The sequence below is a fragment of the Rousettus aegyptiacus genome, unplaced genomic scaffold, assembly GCF_014176215.1.
Source record: "Rousettus aegyptiacus isolate mRouAeg1 unplaced genomic scaffold, mRouAeg1.p scaffold_m13_p_6, whole genome shotgun sequence".
NCBI lineage: Eukaryota > Metazoa > Chordata > Mammalia > Chiroptera > Pteropodidae > Rousettus > Rousettus aegyptiacus.
In genome coordinates, this window is record NW_023416309.1 from 71819442 (window position 1) to 71839643 (window position 20202).

Sequence of the window (20202 nt, forward strand, 5' to 3'; positions counted from 1 at the left end):
ATGCGAACAGTTAAGTTCTTCCTGAAGGTCATACAAGCCCCAGAGCATACATAATGAGCTTCTCAGGTCCATAAGAAACCTCCTCACACAGATGGTGTCTGTGCCACTGGGGGGCACAGCCCCCACCCACAGCTCCACCCACACAGTGGCTCTGGAGCCAGCAGACGCTATACTGAGAAATGTCACATCTGTTCCTATGTGACTTTTTATCCTCAACGAATGAAATCGAGCATCCATCCGACCTCACAATGTGTGCTGTTAGATTTCTTTCTGTCACTACATATTTGACCCCCTTTACCCCGTCTTCCTTCCTCCTCCCCATTCCCCTCTGGTAACCATTAGTCTATTGTTCATGTTCATGAGTGCAACAGGGCAAGACTTTTCCTAGTCCAGTGCATTCAGTCTCTCCAAGGATTTTCACCCTCTTATGCATTCGGTAAATATTTAATAAGAGCATACTGTGTGCCAAGGACAGTTTTCAGTGCTGGGGATAGTCGTGGAGAAAATACAGTTCCTGTCCATTATGGGATTTGACAAAGAACAAAACTATATATTATCATGGGATGGAATGATAAGAGCTATAAGGAAGAATGAGGGGGAAAAAAACAGGGTGGTCAGTGAGTGGTGAGTGATGAGAAACCTGAGTGAAGAGAGGGAGGAAGCCATGTGGAGAACCAGGGAGAGGGGGCAGCAAGTGCCAAGGCCCTGGGGCCAGGCAGGCTTTGTGGGTCAGCGAACCAGGAAAGGGCCCGCCGTGTCAAAACCAAGGGGGAAAAGGATCCCCACCAGGCGTCTTCATCTTCTGAGACCCTATCTATACTTGGAGACATTTCTGTCTCTTGTAGCAGAGTGAAACTTGGGGCAAGCCTGACCCCCAAACATTCTCCTGGTCCCCGAGAAGGTAAGAAGAAGCTACACAGATGAGCTGAGACTTCTTCAGCTCTGAGAGTGAGCCAGTAGGCTGAGGCTGGTAAGAAGAAAGGCTGCCTCAGGAGCCAAGGCCACTGCACCTTCCCCCACTCTAAGAATCACCGCCACTCAAGAGTGGGTGGAGGGGAGCCCTACTGGGCAGTAACAGAAAAAAATAAAGCACATAATGGGGTCCAGCAATCAAAGGATAAAAATATACAACCTCAGAACAGCCCCTTAATGAAATAGAGCCACTGGAGGAAATAGACATCTTAAAAGTAAAGCTCTCAAGGAGATTCAAGTACAGAACAATAGGAAACTGAAAAATATGACATTCAGGTTTTCAAATTCAGTAAATGAATTGGAGGCATCCAAGGGCACTGTGGAGACTCAAATTAGTGGCCTGAAATTACCTTAAAATTTATAAAAATTCTATAGTTGTGAAAGCAATGTCTAATGCCAGAGAGCAAAATGACAAAAAAAAAAAAAAAAAAGGTAGAAAGCTAGAAGATTTAGGAGACCCAATAGGCAAATAATAGCGATTTCAACAGAAAAGGACATTTCCCTAGAGAAAAGCCTGCATCTGTATAAGGAAAGGCTTCTTCGAGTTTTTGGTAGGGTTGATGATCAAAACACATACCTCGGCATACTCTGGTGGAATTTCTGAACTCCAGGATCAAAGACAGTATCTGAAAAGCGTCCAGCCAGAAAGAACAAGTGACTCTCACGTGAAAAAGAATGGGCTTCTCACCTGCACCCCTGAGGCCTGGTAGGCCGTGGGAAAACATCTGCAGACACCTGAGAGAAAAGAAGTGCAACCCAAGAGTCTTCCCACCGGCCAAGCTGCCGTTCGCTCCCAGGTGAAAGAAAATATTTGTGGCTATGCAAAGAGGTACAGACATATCTCATACTTGAAAAGAACATATCACGCATAATCTTGAACAAACACTAATGAATCAAAACTGAGGTGTCAGGACAGAGGATGACGGAAAGAAGACAGACAGTGGTGTTCAGTGGACCCCGCAATCGATATACTGTCCATCCACGTCGGGGACAGATGGTCTTAGGACATCAAGTTAAGTAAGTGTGTTTGGGGTGGGAACGGTGCTGCGAGAGGAATTCTAATTACAGTCTGGAAGACTATTAAACCATCTCGGCAACATCTAAAAGTTGGGGATTGAGGTGGGGGAGCTCCTAAAACAAACCGGAGGGAACATGTGAAAGCATTTAAAGCTCGCATTTGCAGGGGGATGACATGGAAGCATTATGTAGTTCTCATGTTTTGGGGGAGAAGAGAGAAGGCAGTGAGGAAATAAAATGACTTACAAGAAATAGTTGGCTTCTCACATATACATAATAATAGGAAAATGCATTTGATTATAAATGTTAGAAAAGAAAAAAACTACAATTAGCCAGATAGAAAAGAACAGCAGAACTTCTGAGCAAAGAAGGGGAGAAAAAAGGAACAAACAGCAGCATGAACAATAAGGAAAAATAAGGAAAAAGAAAAAAAATAATAGAAAAAGCTTTAAATAAAATGAAATCAAATCTTGTAGTTGTCACATTAAATACGAATAGACTGAACCTTACCAATATAAGACAGGCTCTGAATTGTCGACATTTAAAAAGAAAGCAATATACTGTTTACCAGAAGCTACTTAAAACTAATTCTAGAAGAGTCGGAAAGCAAAAGAGAAGTGCAAAATGGTACCAGGAAAATGCAAACAAAAAGAAGAAGGAAGGGGTGAAATTATTAATCTTGAACAAAGTAGAATTTAAGATTAAAAGCATTGAGCAGGAACAACATTATCATGAGAAAAGACACGATGTATAAAAAAGATCAAATAGTCATCAGTTTACAGATACCTATTCACAAGGCAGCTAACAATCTAAAACAAAAATTATTAAAGTTCCTAGAGTACTTGATTAGAAATACAGCTGTACAGGCGGTCCTAGATAAGGTCAATTTAAAGACATAGGGGCACTGAATACAACAATCAATTCACCTAATTTAATAGTAATGATGTAAAGCTCACATCTCTCAAATAGACTATACACACACACACACACACACATACACACACACATACACACACATACACACACACATATATATATACATATATATATGTCATTTTATACATACATAGAACTTTTACAAAATAATATTCACGTACTTATTTGATCACAAAAAGGGAATGTTTGAAAACCACGTCCTTGGATCACAATCCACAAAATCAAAGACTAAAAAGGTGGCCAAAAATTCTTAAATACTTGAAACTCCCAGATAACCTTTAGATCAAAGGAAAATCAGAACTGAAATAACATGCTAGCTGGAAAGCACTGAAAGAGAGAAAACAAAACCTTCGAGGCCCAGTAAAACCCACAGAAGCAATTTATCATCAGAGCACCTACACTACTGAAAACTTGAGGAAGCTTAAGTCCCAGGGCCCTTACTCCCAGGGGGCTTCTGAGAAGGACCCCAGCAATTTTCCACAATGTCGTGTTTTCATAAATGTTGTAAAAGCAAGGTGTTTCTGTATCTTTTCTTGCACAGCCTCTCCCGACACATGTCCTCAATAATATAAGGTGCAGTCCTCACAAAACTTGGATCTGTTCTTTAGTTTAAAATTCCCTCATTATTACAATGTCCCACAACCAGAGCTCCTCAAAGGATGAAGTTCCCAAGCTATCAGTGTCTCTACAGAAGACTGCTGGCATTTGGGAGGGTCAGTTCTACACTGAACGGCACCATCTCTGGGCACTGCGAGACATTTAGCATCCCTGCCCCCAGGGGACTAATCGCCAGTCATCCCCTCAACTCTTGGTAGTAAAAAAATTCTCCCACAGACCCACAGGGAGAGGAGGTCGTACCAATGACTACTGAAAACCTAAACACTAGATTTTGGTTTTGCCCAGGTTCGGTACTCACAAGATAACAAAGCCGGATTTTCAACCACTTTGGAGCTTCTCAAATGGGTTTCAAAATCCATAGCCCTTTTATTCAAACCCCCATAGAGAAAGCTCCCCTTGGAAACAGGTTTCTTGCAGTGTCTGAACAGAATAAATTCAAATTTGGAATTTACATCTAAGAGCCACAGAGTCAAGAGCCTGGCAGCCAGAGGGCGCGGGGTCTGTCTGTGGCCCTGCCACTGGCCAGGGGCTGAGCTTGTGACCCGCTACTTCCAAGGCCCAGCTTTCTCCTTTGTAAGAGGGCTGTTGATTTCACCTCTCCCAGAGATTCTGACCACTAGATAGGATAAATAAAATGCCTGCCAGGGTCCGGAGGACAGTTATTCTTCAATATTATTTCTCTTCCCACACTAGCCCTGTCTGTCTCTCTAGGGAGTTTTCTGAAGCTCTGCCTCCCCTCTGTCTGAGCACCATGTTGAAAAGTTTGGCTATCCTTTGAAGTTGTCTCTTTATGGGGATGTCAAACATATTTCTCCTTGAGAGAACTGAGATATGGCCTGAGGTGCACCGGACAGACTGGGATGAATTTATGAGCTCCCCAAAGGCTGCTGCTGATGGAGACGGAGAATCTTAAGAAAGAATGCCTTTTTTGTTCTAGAGACAGAAAAGTACAGTCATGAAAATGTGAGGGGAAAAGAAATGCCCATGCAGGGTGAGTCAGAACAGAATGCATTAAATAGTATGCCTACGCAGAAACGCATTCTAAGAGAATCAGACACACACAGTATGCACATAGAGGTACTCCGATTACCATTTGTCTAACAGTGAAATACTGGTAGCCAAAATGACAAACATTGGGAATAATTAACCAAACTGTGATACATAAACCATTATAACCCAGAAGGTTGGATTCAGTGATAATCTAAAACCACTTGCAGCTTTACGAATCTATCATCATATATTTATTCACTGACGAATATGGAGCAAGAGCCCCGTACACACCAGGTTATGTGTTGACTATTTTGACATGACGGTAACTTAAAGAATAAAGAAATAAGCAGCTGATGCAAGACATATACACTGTGCCTAGCAATTCTACTCTCCAGGTATATGCCCAGGGATTATATACCCAACAGAAACAGAGACATATATACAATAAAAAGCAGTACTACTGGTAATACTGTGAACTGGAAACAACCCCAATATCTAACCACAATAAAATAAGCAAAATGTAATCTACTCTTATAACGTGGGAAATTTTGATGAGGGAAGTGGTGTAGCCACCCAGGTGGGGATGCCACAGAAGGGCACCAGCAGACATTTCAGAGACAACCCACACCAAGACTCGCATGGATTTTTGGAGAATCCACGAATAACTCAAAAATCCTTAAATCTACAGTGACTCAAGGTGCTTCCTCTGATGGTGAAGGCAAACTCTGCAGGTCAGATTAGGCCAGCCTGCCACGCCATCATTTCTTTTCCGAATCCCTGATTGACAATAGTCAACAGTCAACAGACAACAAACTCATTCTGTCTCCTTCCCTCCCTCCCCCTCTTTCTCCCCCCATCCCCCCGCCTACCCTCGCTCCCACCACGTACAATTAAACTTCTATGCAGAGACTGTATGTCTCTGAGTTGTTTTGGCTTTCTTGGGACAAATGGAATAAAATGAAAGAAACATTGCTACACACGATATATAAATCTCACAAATATGGATCAAAAGAAGCCAAACTAAAAAGAATGCATACTGTATGACTCTGTTCATACAAAGTTCCAAAACAGGCAAAACTAATCTTATATATCTATATATTATACTTCAATTAAATTTTTTTAATTTAAAAAACTACATCAGCATCAGACACTAATGAAAAACATGGAAACTAAAAATAATTAGAATATGATGCCACTTTCTGACTGAAGGACAGGAGCTAAAGACACACACACACACACACACACACACACACACACACACACACACACTTCTGACTGAAGAACTTTGTTTCTGTGGTTATCGCCTTGCTTTCCTGCACTATCATCACTTTCTACCTTCCGACTGGGTCACCTGAATGCTAACACACTCTGTTATGTCCTATTTGGCAAAGAAAAACAAACAAAAACTGCTGCCAGCCCACATTCCTCTGAGCTACTGCCCCTTTAATCACAGTCCTTGACAGCAGGTACCCACTGACACTTCTTCAGCACCAGTGTCTTCTGCACACATTACAGCTACTTCCATTTTCTCCAGCCCATAACAGAGGTTCCTGGCAAGTCACTGATGGCCTTCCAGCCTGACGATCACTTACCTATCATCATCTTAGCCTCTCATCACTATGTGACAAAGTGGGCCACTTCCTTCTTGAAAGAGTTTCCCTTTCTGCATCTGCGACCCACATCCACCCAGGTTTCTTCCTATTTCACTGGCCACTCCTTCTATTTCTTTGCTGACCTCTCTGCCTCTGCTCTGCCTCTAGATGTTGAAGAGTCCCAGAGTTTGTCTTTATTCTTTTCTATATTTACAGTTTTCCTAGGAGAGCTCAGCCAGCCCAGTGACTTTAAATTCCATCCTGTGTGCTGATGATTCTCAAAATGTTTATCTCCACTCCTTAGTTATCATCTTGATTTGGATGTCTTACAGGAGTCTCAAAATTATCATGTCACAAATTTCTTGGTGATTTCTCTCCAAAATTGACCCTGTTTCCTACCCACTTCTCCCCCATCTCATAAACTACAATATTAATCTAACCACCTAGTCATTTTGATGCTAAGCAAACAGTCCTCCTTGATTACTCTTTCCCTCACACCCCACACCAGCAAATTCTGTTAGCTCCATCTCCAAGTACATCCAGAATTGGACTGTCTCTTATCTAACATGCTAGTCCAAGCCATCATGCTCTCACCTGGACAATCACACAAGCCTCCCAACTGGCCTTCCTTCTTCCACTCTTGCCTGTCTGTGATGTATTCCCCACACAGCAGCCAGAACAGACTTTTAAATATATAAATCAGATCAATTACTTCCCACTCAAAATTCCACAATAGCTACCCATTGCACTTGGGATAAAATGCAAATTTTGTCCATGTGTCAAACATGCATCATGCCCCAGCCCGTTTACCTCTGTCACTCTCCTCCTCATTCTCTCTGCTCCGGCCACAGCTCTGGCCTCTTCCCACCCTCCCACACACCCACACTCACTCCCAGACTTCTGCGTAACCCACTCTCACTCACTAGGGTCTCTGCCCCAAAGTCACCTACTTCCTCCTCAAAAAGGCTTTCTCCTCCTGCCCTATCTATCTAATGGGGCCCTCTGCATCCTTTCTTCCCCACCCCTGGCCTAAATATCTTCTTCTATGATGATTTACCTCTTTACCCTTATTCCTGCTTTATATCATGTCATTATATTTATTTACTTGTTTACATTTGCTCCTCCCCATTAGACAATAAGTTCCAGGAAGCAGAGAAACTGGAGTGAATAGGGGAGGACCAGTAGGAAAGGGCTAGAACATGGAAGACCCGATTTGAGAGATGAATAAACCTCTCATAATGATGGATACTTTACATTCAAGGCCTTGAAATGCCAGCACTTTCATAAAGATGAGGAACAATGGTCGTTATAGAAAACTAAAATAAAATCAGCAAATTAAACCATCATGAAAAAGCATACCCTTTTCCTGACTGGAGAGGCTGTTTGAGAAAGTGGGAAGGGCCGGCACCTGAAGCTGTGGGGGGCCAGGGGCAGAGCTCCAGGACAACAGGCTTCCCCTCATGCTGCTATTATTGCTCCCGAGCCTCATGAGCCAGTGATCAGATAAAGAAGAGCTGGTGGAACCTGTAAAAGAAGCAGAGAGAGAGAAGGCTGGACCCAATTCCCTCCCTTCACGGTCCCCAGAGGAGCATCACATGGCCAGATTGGTATCCCTGAGCCCTGGAATTACAGAACCAGAACAGAATTATACATATACATGGAAGTTAAAGATCAGAGGAGAATCCTGCAATTGATTAACTGTGCAACTAAGCTGAAAGTTTTAGGGGAAGGCATTTGGGCACAGAAAGGAGGGTACATTGATGAGTACTGAAATGCTTTTCATGAAATTACTTGTCACCAACTCCAGTTTTCTAAATATGGCATGTTTTTCATTCTTTTTACATCTATCTTCTGTAAGAGAAAGGCGGACTTTGCATTAGGGCTGATTTAGACCTCCTGTTGCATCTAGGCTTCATTTGGGCACTTTCCAAGAATTCTTGGAGAATCTGAGTAATTTAAAAAAGATGCTCTTTCATCCCAAAGATAAGGATGGCTAGTTGGCAGAGTGAAATAGTCACATAAAAAAGTCAACTTTGATCCTTATTTTCCTCCAGAATTCCAAGCAAGTTTGAGGTTATCTAATAAACATTGCTGGGGAGCGAGTAAACAGCTACCTTTCCTATGAAGGCTCTGCAAGTTTTACAACTGCCTCTCTCTTTCCAACAGGACTAATGCAGGTTTATACTGCACAAGCTTAATTAAAATCTGGCTTGACATGAGTGAGACCAGGAATATGGAATCTCACACCACCAAGAGTCACCGGCTGTGGATCCCTTTTCTTGGATTTCAGTATGACCATTCCACATCCTCGCAAATGGGATTCCAGCCTCTACTGTTCAAATCTCTACAGCTGTAGCCATGGCTTCCTCTCCTGGTACTTGATGTTTGACTAAGCATCTTCCCAGTTCTTACGGTGACTTCCCAGTTCCTCCTCATCCTGTAATGAGCAGCAGCACCTACCTCTCATGGAGCTGCTGGCTGACCAGGAAGGGATGCTGTTCCGTTTCTGATAAAATAGGATGTAAGCCCCTCGGGTAATGATCTCATCTTCCAGAAGTGACTCCACTGTGCTGTCATCGTAACTGTACCACTGGCCATCCAGAGAGTTCCGGCAGTAGGCTGCAAAGGTCCAAACCCCAAGTCCCATTATTGGAGCACTCAAAAAGCATGAAGACATACCTCACTGGCATAGCTCAAAAATGGGCATACTTATAACGGAATAAGAAAAATTGGTCCATCTTTAGCCAGAAATGAATTTTGTGGAATCAGAAAGGATCAATCGGTTACACTCTCGGATGCTTACTGATAAAGTGTGCTGCTACTTTAAGCTGAATCCTTATGTTGTAGCCCTTGCTCAGGCAAAATCTCCGATAAAAGGGAGCCCCAAGTTATTTAGCCAGATAGTAATGTCCGTGTTTACCCCATTTCTTCTCAGAAGCTTCACAACACACAGCTCTAATTCAGTATGCAATGAAAATATGCAGTTTGATTATGGTTTACTTCTTTCCTACCTAAGAATTGAAGTCATGTTTAAGAAAATGCTCATAAATAAGATTCTCGCCACCTTCCAAACAATTAAAACAAAATATTATCCTTTCCCTCCACATTTCAGTGAATGGCACAATAGCCCACTGATCTGGAGTCAGCCAGCTTTCTCTGCAATGGACCCGACAGAAACTCTTTTAGGTTTTGCAGGTCACATACGGCACATATGTCCTCTGCCGCATATTCTTGTCCTTCTTTTTCACCACTTCTTAAAATGCAAAAAACATTTTTAACTCATGGGCTGTACAAAAACAGGTACTGGACCAGATTTGGCCGATGTGCCATAGTTTGCTGACCCCTGCACTCGTGTGAGCCAGGCACCTAGGAATTCATCTTTGCTCTCCTCTTTCCTTTCCACCCTACACCGTCCAAAAGCCTGCCTTGAATACCCTGATTGTCATCACCTGAGCCCCGGGAAATACCGTCTCTCACTTGAGCCCCAGGAACAGCCTCCTAACTGGAATTACTACTTCCACTCTTGTTCCCTTCTACCCATTTTCCATTGAGCAAAGCTACTACTTCAATTTATAAATGATATATGCCTTTGCTCTTATGCCTAAAACCTTGTAATGCTTCGCATCATCTTTCGTAAAAAATACTAACTTTGGCCTGTGGCTTATGGCGCCTTCTGATCCAGCCCAATTTTGTGTTACTTACCCCTGAATCACCATACTTCAGGCATGACAGGTTTTCATCAGTTCTCAAACATACCATTAGTCTGCCTCAGGGCCTTTGCACATGCTAGTAGCGCTGCTCATAATGCTCTTCTTCCCTTTATTCACATAGCCAGTTCCACCTCATCTTTTAGCTCTTGACCTAAAGGTAACATCCTCAGAGAAGCCTGATCTCTATCACAGACACAATTAATCAACTGCCTTTTCATAATGCCAGATAGTGAAAGTGATAAAGTGATAAGCACCTTTTCATTGTGTGTGTCTGAAATTAGACTGAAGTCCTATGAGGGCAGGTCTCATATCTGCCATGTTTATCAGTGAAGCTCCAGCACCCAGAACAGAGGCTGGCACAGAATGCACACTTAATAAATATTTGTTTAATGAATGAATGAGTGATGATCATGGATTTCTATCTACATGGTCCAGTGTCTTCCAAATTGTAGGTACATTAGTACACTAGAAACAGAGCACTTTTTGAAAAAATGAAGTAAAGCACTTTTTAAATGAAATAATTTGTTATTCTAGAATAGGATAGATCAAGGTATAAGATCACAAGCCACTGAACAAGTCACCCAGCTATGTTTCTGTCCTTTCATTCATCTATTTCTCTCAAGTTCCTCTGAGGGATGACAATTAAATGTACCACATAGAAATTAAAAACGTAGGAGTCTGAATGTGATGAGTTCTTATGTTAAATCACAGATGAGGATATATTTGATATTTGATATAGTTTAAAATTTAGGCTATAACTAACTTTATATTCCAACCAACAACCTAGCTCAATTCAACGGCTTAGACCAGGTCCCCTCATCCCACCTCTGGCAGGTGACTGGTGTATAGCGGGTGAGGAGTCAGCTCAGGCCAAGTGCCAGAGTGAGCTCAGCATTCCAGGAGTGCCAGGGCATCCTGAGGCCCAGGCCACAGCCACAACACATGGCCAAGGTAGCCACAAGCCAAGAGGCAAAGCTCACCTGTGTAATGCCCACCTTGCAGATTGCCGTGGTGATTGCATACAGCATACAAGTCATACTGGAAGTCCAGTGGGTAGCTGGTTGGCAGGCAGGCTGGCTGCTTCCAGGAAGTCCAGGAGCCTGGCTCAGGCTTGGGACCAGCACTTCTCTGGGCCACATGGGGAGCCATGTTGAGGCCACAGAGTGGAAACTTCACCAGCGTGGAGAGTTTATTTCTTCTCTCGCCCACTTGACAGAACCTTTTGAGGTGGATGATGAGGATGTCAGGCAGGGTCCACAGACTCAGCTTCACCATGCCCTGCTGGAGGACTTTGCAGTGAGGGCACTTCCACGCATCATCCTGGGCCAGCTAGAAAGGAAGTCGCCAGGACTGTGAGGCCTCCACGGCACTTAGCCAACCCACTAAAAGGCAACCAGCCCCCTTCCTGGCCAGGGAGTGGACCCCCAGGGCGGGACCTGCTCCTCCTTTGTGTAGAACTGAAAACATTCGTCCAAGGTACAGCTGTGCTGCTGGTGTGCCTGTTGCTGCTGCCACACACTGTCCGCATCCTGGACCCGCTCCTCCTGGAGGCTCCCAAACAGGCTGCAGAGAGGAAACCGATGGCACTCAGGGCTTCTCACCTCCAAGAGGGGTTGTTCCTAAGCCTCCACTTACAGCAAACAGGGTGCAAGTCCTCTGCCAGGTGAGACAAAGGAGTCCTACTTGGCACCTTGTGCATACCCTAACTCAGCATTTACTCAATTTTACTGGAATTCTCAGTCTCTCCCATGGGCTGCATGAGGAACAAAGTCCTTGGCTTATTTGTCTTTGTCTCCTCATCCTAGTGCAGGGCTTAACACCTAGTATGAGATGAATAAGTACTTGCTGGAGTGAAAATTGTCCTTTTTCAAAGTAGGGCTGATGTAGTTGGTATTATAGAAGCAGCCAAGGTTAGCTTGAGCTCGAGCCAGACAGCCTGAGTACAAATTCTGAATCTGCCATGCATGAGCCATGTAACGCTGAGCAATTATTTAACCTCTCTGTGCCTCGGTTTCCACAAACGAAAAGATGGATTATAGTAGTAACTACTCCATAGAATGTGATGATTAAATAGATTGGCAATACATAAAGTGCTCAGAGCAGTGACTGGCACAGGGTAAGTGGGTAAGCAACACATAGTTTACAACTACTGTTCCCACTAACACTACCCATTGCCACCATTACTACTATTACAGGTGTATCTCATTTATTGTGCTTTGCTTTATTGGTTCAGAGATGTTGTGGGGTTTTTTTCACTAATTGAAGGCATGACCCTCCACCAGCAAAAAGATTACAACTCACTTTATTGCGATACTCCCTTTGTTGCGGTTGTCTAGAATCAAACCTGCAGGATCTCCAAGGTGCGCCTGTACTATCACTGTTGTTTATATACAGATGATTGCCAGCAGGGATTCTCAGAGGCATGGCATCAAGGAGGTACAGTCACATTGTGGGAAACTGAGCACAGGAAGATTGCTTTGCACAGGCAGGCCTGTCTCTCCCCTGCCGGAGCCAGATTCTGTTGAACTCACCTCTCTTTAACACAGCTGTCCCACTCGATGGCCAGTTTGACATGTGGGGGGCCCCCTGGCTTCCTGAGGTGCAAAGCCCTGAGGCGAGAACAAAGTACCCATCAGAAAGTGTAGCGCCTCCTTCCCACATCTGCAGGGTCCAACAGTCTGCCTCTAATCCCAGGACTGATGTTCCAAACAGAAATGCCCAAAACTGAATGTAATCCGAGGTCAAGTATCTGAGGAGCTGCTGTTTGCAGAAGGCTTCATCCTAATCTACCTCTGAACACTCTCCAGTCACTTCCTCGAGAGCGCTGAGGATTCAGTTACTGCAAGGACACAGGTCAGCTCTCCCACTGCAGCCCCAGCACCTTCTCAATGTATAGAGGGCAGTTCCATTTGAATGCTCTGCACAAATCAATTCTGATGATGCCTAAAATGAGCTACTAACTTTCCTCCACCACGATGTGAAAGGCACACCCTCTAGTCCACCTCCACGACCTTAAAGTTCCTCCCTTTCAGACCTCTGAATACCCAGAAACTCTCAAGATGAGTCAACCTATAGCTCTTCCTAGCTACCAGTGCTCAGTCCATTTCAGAAAAGGTCTGTCAGTGATAATGTAGAACAGATATGTCAAGAAGAGAGTGGGAGACATGAGGCTTTGTCCCAACATCAATGAGATACAGAAAAGTAATAGGGAAGTCCACATCTGCGGGTGTTTAAAATGTATTGCAAAAAAAAAAAAAAAAAAAGTCCAAAACTGTTGCCAGGATGATTCAAAAACAAGGTTTGAGCTCATGGAAGGTACAAAAGCCTGTGGCTAAGCACTGACGGATCTATCTGGTGTGGAGTCATGGCACTATCCTGAGGAACAAGAGCCGGGAGGGAGCACGGAACGAGATGTGTCTGGGAGAAGCCCCCCTAGCTTAGGGAGCCCTGTTGATTCCAGACAAACAATGATCACCCTTCTCCACCTTTCTTTAGAGTGGGAGACCTAAGCTACAGACTTGTGACAGGCTCCCTCTTTACTTCCTCATTCTCCCAAAAGAGGTTGGTGGGACTGGAGGGGCGGTGGTCGGCTCAGCCCCTCTCAGTTACTCCTTTCTATGGCCTAATGGCTAGCAGGCTGGCATCCTCGCTCACCCACACCTTAAGCTTCCTGGAAGCAGCTTCAGCCCTGCAGATGGAAGACTGGCAGATTGGGATATATATTCGATTCAGAGGAGACACACAGTTGCAGCCCTGGATCTAAGCCTCTTTCTATTGGACTCTTACTTTTTCCATTTCCACAATGCAGAAGGCCTGCAATTAGGGAGCTCTGCCTTGCTAGGGGGAAAGGGTGTTTAAGTCTGGGAAATCTACTCAAAACCTCATATTGGACTCACATCTAAGCTGCATCCTTTAATCAGTAAAAGATCATCTAATAAATCTAATATTTTTATCTCTTTCTGCCTCAATTCTCAGTCTACTTTTCAATTGGAGTCTTAAATTGGGGGTGGGTAAGGGGAATTGGTATCATCAGGCTATAACTCTGTTATATTATACCCCTTGGGCCACAAAAGGAGGAAAGGCATGAGTGTAGCCTGAAGTTTGTTCCTTACATGGGAACAATCATTCATGAGACAGCACCATCTTCTCTCCTGATCACAGACCTGACTCAAATAGAAAAGAGGACATTATTCAATTTTATGGCAGGATGCAATTCAAAGCAACATATGGACATAAATCTCTACCCTGAGGGAACTAAGAGTCTTATGAGAGAGACACTCAGAGAGCACCCAGTGTGTTTATGGGGACTCAGAGGACGTACATCCAAGCTGCTCTGGAGACTAGAGAAGATTTCCTGCATGGGAAGAGCAGGAGTTGGCCAGGCAAATGGTGGATGGTGAGAGGAAAGGATCAAAGTGTCATATAGGCAGAGGACTCAGCAGGAGCAAAGTGTAGGGTGTGTGCTGGAATGACAAGCAGAGGCTCGGTGAGGGGCAGGCCACATGGTGAGATGGAGGGGTCAGATCAAGGAGGATATGTGGACTTTGCCCATGGGCCACCTGAAGGGTTTTAAACAGACAGGTATGGAAGCAGATGAATCAGAGGGACGCTGGTCTGGAGATATGTATGCCAGAACAGAGGTTCCCAGGCACTCAGCTAACAGATAATAAGGGCCTGAACACAGGCATTGGTGATAAATATGGAGAGGAGGAAACAGATCCGAGGAAACATCAGCATTTGGAACAGGACTTGATGATGGATTGAACATAAGGAGAAAGCGAGGAGGAGGAATCGAGGATGAATCCCAGGTTACCAGCTTGGGTTACTGAGTAGATAGATGGTGGTCACCATTTAGGCACAGAAGACAAAGGACAGGAAGAGGGAAAGCTTAAGCAAGAAGACTTCAGATTGGCAAATGTTTAGTTTTCATGTCTATGAGACATTTAAGTAGGCCAGGCAGGTCTACATCTCAGAGAAAAATATGGGCTAGAGATATAGATGAAAGACCTGGACCTAAAGGTGGCAGGTAAAACTGAGGCAAGATCATCCAGGGATGGAACATGGAAGGAGCATGAAATGAGCCAGAGGAGGGGTGGGGGATGGGGGTGATGCTGAGACCCAACAATATCTGAGGGCCCCAGAGAGAAAGAGGAACACTTCAAAGAAACAAAGAAACTTCTAGGAAGAAAATTCTGACACATGCTATGATATAGATGAACCTGGAGGACATTATCCTGAGTGAATAAGGCAGTCACAAAAGACAAATACTATAGGATTCCACTTCCAGGAGGGACTGAGAGTAGTCAAATTCATAGAGACAGAAAGAAGAGTGGCGGTTACCAGGGGCTGAAGGAGGTGGAATGGGGAGTTAATGTTTAATGGATAGGGAATTTCAGTTTGGGAAGATGAAAAAGTTCTGGAGATGGTGGTGGTGATGGCTGCACAACAATGTGAATGAACTTAACACTATTGAACTGTGCACTTAAAACAGCTAAGGTGGTAAATTTGATGTCTTTTGCCACAATTTTTTTTTTTTAATGAAATTTCTAGGACAAGGATATACTAGACTAGGGAAGCCAAGAATGGAGGGCTCTGTGAAGGAGACCAGAGACTGATGACCTCAGATGCTGAGGAGAGCTATCTGAGTGAGGTGGGGGTGGGGCTGGGCCAGAGGCAGAGGCCAAACTTCAATGACATGTTAGATGGATGCAAGCTTTGACCAGGAGGGCTATGGCCTCAAGGGAGGGTTTCCTTTAGCATGGTCAACTTCCTGTGCAATTACTCTCTTCTAGTGCTTCTCAAACTACCTATGTTTCCAAACTCCTGAAGACTAACGCTTTTGTAAAATATCATAAAAATGTAATGGAGTAGGAGGGAAGGGAAGACATACAAAACGCAAGTTCAATTTTTTTTTAAAAAAAATATTGTATTCATCATATTTTAAATTGCTCTGTCATATTGCTTTAATACTTCTGCTTCTACTCAAGGTCTTGCAATGCACTGGTGATAATCGGCTGGTAGGCTAGCACCAGTCTGTGGATCACACTTTGAGTAGCAGTTATCTTCTCCATGGCAGAGTGCTGTGAGGGTGCCCTTCTCAGAGCCCCCCTACCTACCACCCCACTCGGGGCTTCCTCTTTTGATCAGACCCAAGTAGGCCACGGCTGACATTTCTTCTGCCTCCCTAACTCTGTTAAGTAGCTGCCAGCCAAGTCGAGTGCAGATGGGGCACAGGGCACAGAACCTCTGGCTTACCTCCTACCTTGATTCCTGGTCTCTTTATAAGGTGAGGAGCCCTTTCCTACTATAATACTGACACCGATTCAGACTCTAATACCAATTCTGATGTGTTTTTTCCCACACCACCAGGCAATTAACTCAATTTTGACAACACCTACCTAGAGATAGCATCAGATCCCTCAAGTTAAGGGCTCATGAGTATGAGACTGCCCCCTCCCATTTCAGACACCAACAGTAAGTCTAGGTTGTCAATTGTGCTCTGACCAACCAGCTATAGAATGGAGGGTCCAAGGATCCCCTCTTTGGGTTCAATCAGTTTGCTAGAGTGGCTCACAGAACTCAAAGAAAGAACAGTTCACTAACTGGATTACTAGTTTATTATAAAATGATATAACTAAGGAACAGACAGATGGAAGAAATGCATAGGGCAAGGCATATGGGAAAGGGAGCAAAGCTTCCATGCTCCCTCCAGGTACCTCCAACATATTCATCAACCTGGAAGCTCCCCAAACAATGTTCTTTTGGGTTTTTATGGAGGCTTCATTGCATAGGTATAAGTGATTCAATCACTGGCCATTGGTTATAGATTCAACCTCCAGCCCCTTGGCCAGTCACGAGCTCTGTGAGTGCGAACAAGTTAACAAGTCCCCAGGAACCTCAGTATCTCCTCATCTTTGAAGCGGCCATCATAGTACCTCTCTAAACATAAGGGCTGTATGCACAGAATGTGTATAAATACTTAACACAGTGGCTTGTACTGGAGAGGTAAGTGACTAAGAGTGTCATGAAGATTGTAATCAATTTTATTGAAACACAGCCTCAAAGGAATCTAGGCAAATGCATTCATTCTTTGGCCAAATCTGGAACATTATCTGTTCATCCCCTTACCTGTCAATTGACCAGTGACAGAGGGGTCGACTGTGCTGTGGTGGTAAGTAGCCGTAGGCCAGAGACTGCCCGACGACTCGGATGGAGAACAGCGACCCTGGGTTCTGCCAAGACAAAACAGGGGAGGCAAGTCATCATGCATGTTGATTTAAACCAGACTCTCAAGGGCAAATAAATTACTAGAAAAATGTAGTCTTTTCTGTTAATAGTCTATTTTGAATATTCCTTTAATAATTAATATTCAAAACCTAGAGATATAAAGGCTTCATTTTTTTAGAAGATAAACACTATACCTTTTAACATAGTGATCTAACACTGTTTAATATATTAAATTTTCTGAAAGGAAGAATAAATTTTAAATAACTAGTGTTTAATTGGCGCAGATGCTAGCACAGTTAATGGAAAAATAAATTGATTATGTTAATGAATTATTAATAGGTAATTTAACTTACTTTAAGAAAACTATCACCACCAAATTGCCAAAATGAGCCAATAATCTAAAAGTGAGGTAGTGTAGACTTTACATACTAAATGCTAAGTAAACATTTTAAAATAAGCCACATAAAGAAATACCAACTGTTTTTATTCTAAGATATGTTTTTTAATATTCTAATTTTTCTAAAATTGAAGTGAGTCTTAAACAAGTATGATTTATAATTGTCAAAAGGTGAAGCAATCCAAATAAAAACTCAACAAATGAATGGATAAACAAAATATGAAAAATACACACAATAGAATGTCATTCAGCCTTAAAAAGGAAGGAAATTCTGACATATGCCTACAACATGAATGGACCTTGAAAATATTTTTCTTAGTGAAATAAACTCGACAAGAAGGGCAAATATTGTATGATCCTACTTAAATAAGATATACCTAGAGTACGCAAATTCATAGACAGAAAGTAGAATGAAGGTTACCAGAAGCTAGAGGGTGGGGGGATGGGGAGTTGTTGAGTGGGTATAATTTCTATGGGTTTGATGAAAAATTTGGGGGCATAGTGGTGATGGCTATGCAACACTGACTATAATTAATGTATACTTATGAATTGTTAAAATAAATGTTATATATATTTTACCATAATTTAAAAAAATAATGTCATCTTTGAATAAAGGAGATACAGTTCTTAAAATTACCGCTGATGACATTGGTTACAACTAGAAAAAAAAATAACATCTTCTTCCAAGCTCTGACAAAGATAAAAGGCAGATATCTCTACTTCAAGAATACTGATGAAATAAAGGTTGGCTTCAGGCAAGGGAAGAGGAGGAGCACATCATAATTCCAGGAAAGAACAGCAGAACATAGGAAGACGGCATGACCCAAAACATGCTCAGAGAGCTGAGAGTCAACTCCTTTGGCTGTGGCAGCTGATGTGTGCAGGGGGCAACGGGGCACAGTGTCAGTAAGGCAACCCAGCATCCGGTTTTAGAGGGCCTCATGTGTGAAGTTCAGAGAGTGTGTGCACCTAACTGGACTGTAACCACACTCTAGTTGACCGCTGACTTCAACAAAGACAAAACCAATGGCTGGAAGCAAGCTACTTCCAAGGCTGTGGTTCAGGGATGGCCACGGAAGGGTGTACAGGAAACCATCACCTAACATCCTCAATAGGTTCTTGGAAACTGCGACTTTAAATGAAACAATGTACAACAAAACCAATTTTACCATAGGTGATTGAAAAAACAAGAATTAAGGTCGTACAGCATATTTCTGGTAACAAAAACATCACCAAACTTCTAAATAAAGACCCCAAACACTTCTAATATTAAATGTTGAAATAAATCTGAGCCATACATACATTTAAGAAAGATGAATAAAAACAAGAGAATGATTCCCCAACCTGCTTATTCCAGTTCTGGGTCATGGGTGACTGGATCCCCTCCCAGCAGCTCAGGGTACAAAGTGGATACCCATTCTGGCTGGGCAGGACACCCATCCACCCCAAGGCACACTCACACCCACACCGGAACAGGATAATTTAGACACTAGCTCACTTCACGTGCACATCTTTGGGATATGGAAGAAAACCCACAGAGACATAGGGAGAATATGCAGACTCCACACAGAGAGTGGCCCTGGCCTGAAATCAAATCTTTTTTCGCACATCAACATTATAATGAAAAAACATTGAATGAAACAATGTTATTCGAGGACCTGCTGTACTTCCAAAGAAGTTAGTTAAATCTGGGGGTAAAACTCTTTTTCCTGGCAACCTTAATTGAGCTTTATTGTTTGGATAGCTAAATAATCAACATAATCAAGACCCCTACACTGCATGGAGGCAACTTACACTGCCTGTAAACAAAGGAAGTGACCATAAAAATGTCTTGGCAATGATAAATCTCTTATTTTACAATTCATGCAAATTAAGCTTGTCCAGAAAATTGGTCATTTTTTTAAGAGGCACTTTCCTGTCTTCTATTCTTGGCTAGAGAAATTCATTTTAGAACCTTTAATATATGTTCACTACTTTTAATCTCTTCAGTTTAATGTCATGAATTCTGAATGTATAATTTTCAAATTATTGTCGTATTTAGCCAGCATTGAATATAGTACTAAAAGCATTATGGTTAAATGGACAGGTTAGCCTGGGAACTTCATGATCACTTAGAATACATTATGCCTATAGAAAATCATGCCCAACCACACATTTACCAATGACTGTGGAAAAGCATCCATAACTAAATTGGAGATTGCCTGTATCAGAATTTTGCTGGCCCCATTAATTGCTTCACTGGTTTCTAAAGTCAGAATGACTACAGAGGTACAGAGGCAAAGGTGCACGTGTGACCAGGTGGAAAATAAGGATAGCTGAGTTCAATGTTCACATGAAAGTGGCTTCCTCCACTTTCAAGAATCAGGAGCACAGGTTTAGGGGAAAGGCTAAAGCTATTCCTAGATATTCTGACCTACTTTGAGAGAAGTTTGCAATTCCAATTTGGGCACTGTGGCAGAGCTGCTAGGCGACACAGAGAGCAAAATCCCTTAGAGATACAGATTGGGAGGAATGTAGGAAAGGTCTTTAACAAAGTGATAGTTGGTGTAAATCCTGAATCAAATATATGGTTTTCCCTGAGTATGAAGGAAGGTGAATTATGAAGAATTACCTCTGAAGTAAGTTTCATACATCTCCCAAATGAAATGTCCTTACTAAGAGAATAGTTGGGGGAAAACGAAATTCCAACACTACTGACCTATGCCTAAAAACGTCAACATCTTCTGTGCCAGGCAGCCGTCAG

The 20202-nt window shown here is 42.9% G+C and overlaps 1 protein-coding gene across 1 annotated transcript in view; it reads right to left on the reverse strand.

Moving 5' to 3' along the window:
• USP43 (ubiquitin specific peptidase 43) overlaps nt 1-20202 on the reverse strand; it is a 56287-nt gene that overhangs the window by 4401 nt on the left and 31684 nt on the right. Inside the window, 6 exon segments of the mRNA XM_016154658.2 lie at nt 7485-7649; nt 8586-8744; nt 10816-11164; nt 11272-11398; nt 12367-12444; nt 16964-17067. Coding sequence (XP_016010144.2) covers nt 7485-7649; nt 8586-8744; nt 10816-11164; nt 11272-11398; nt 12367-12444; nt 16964-17067 — 982 coding nt within the window.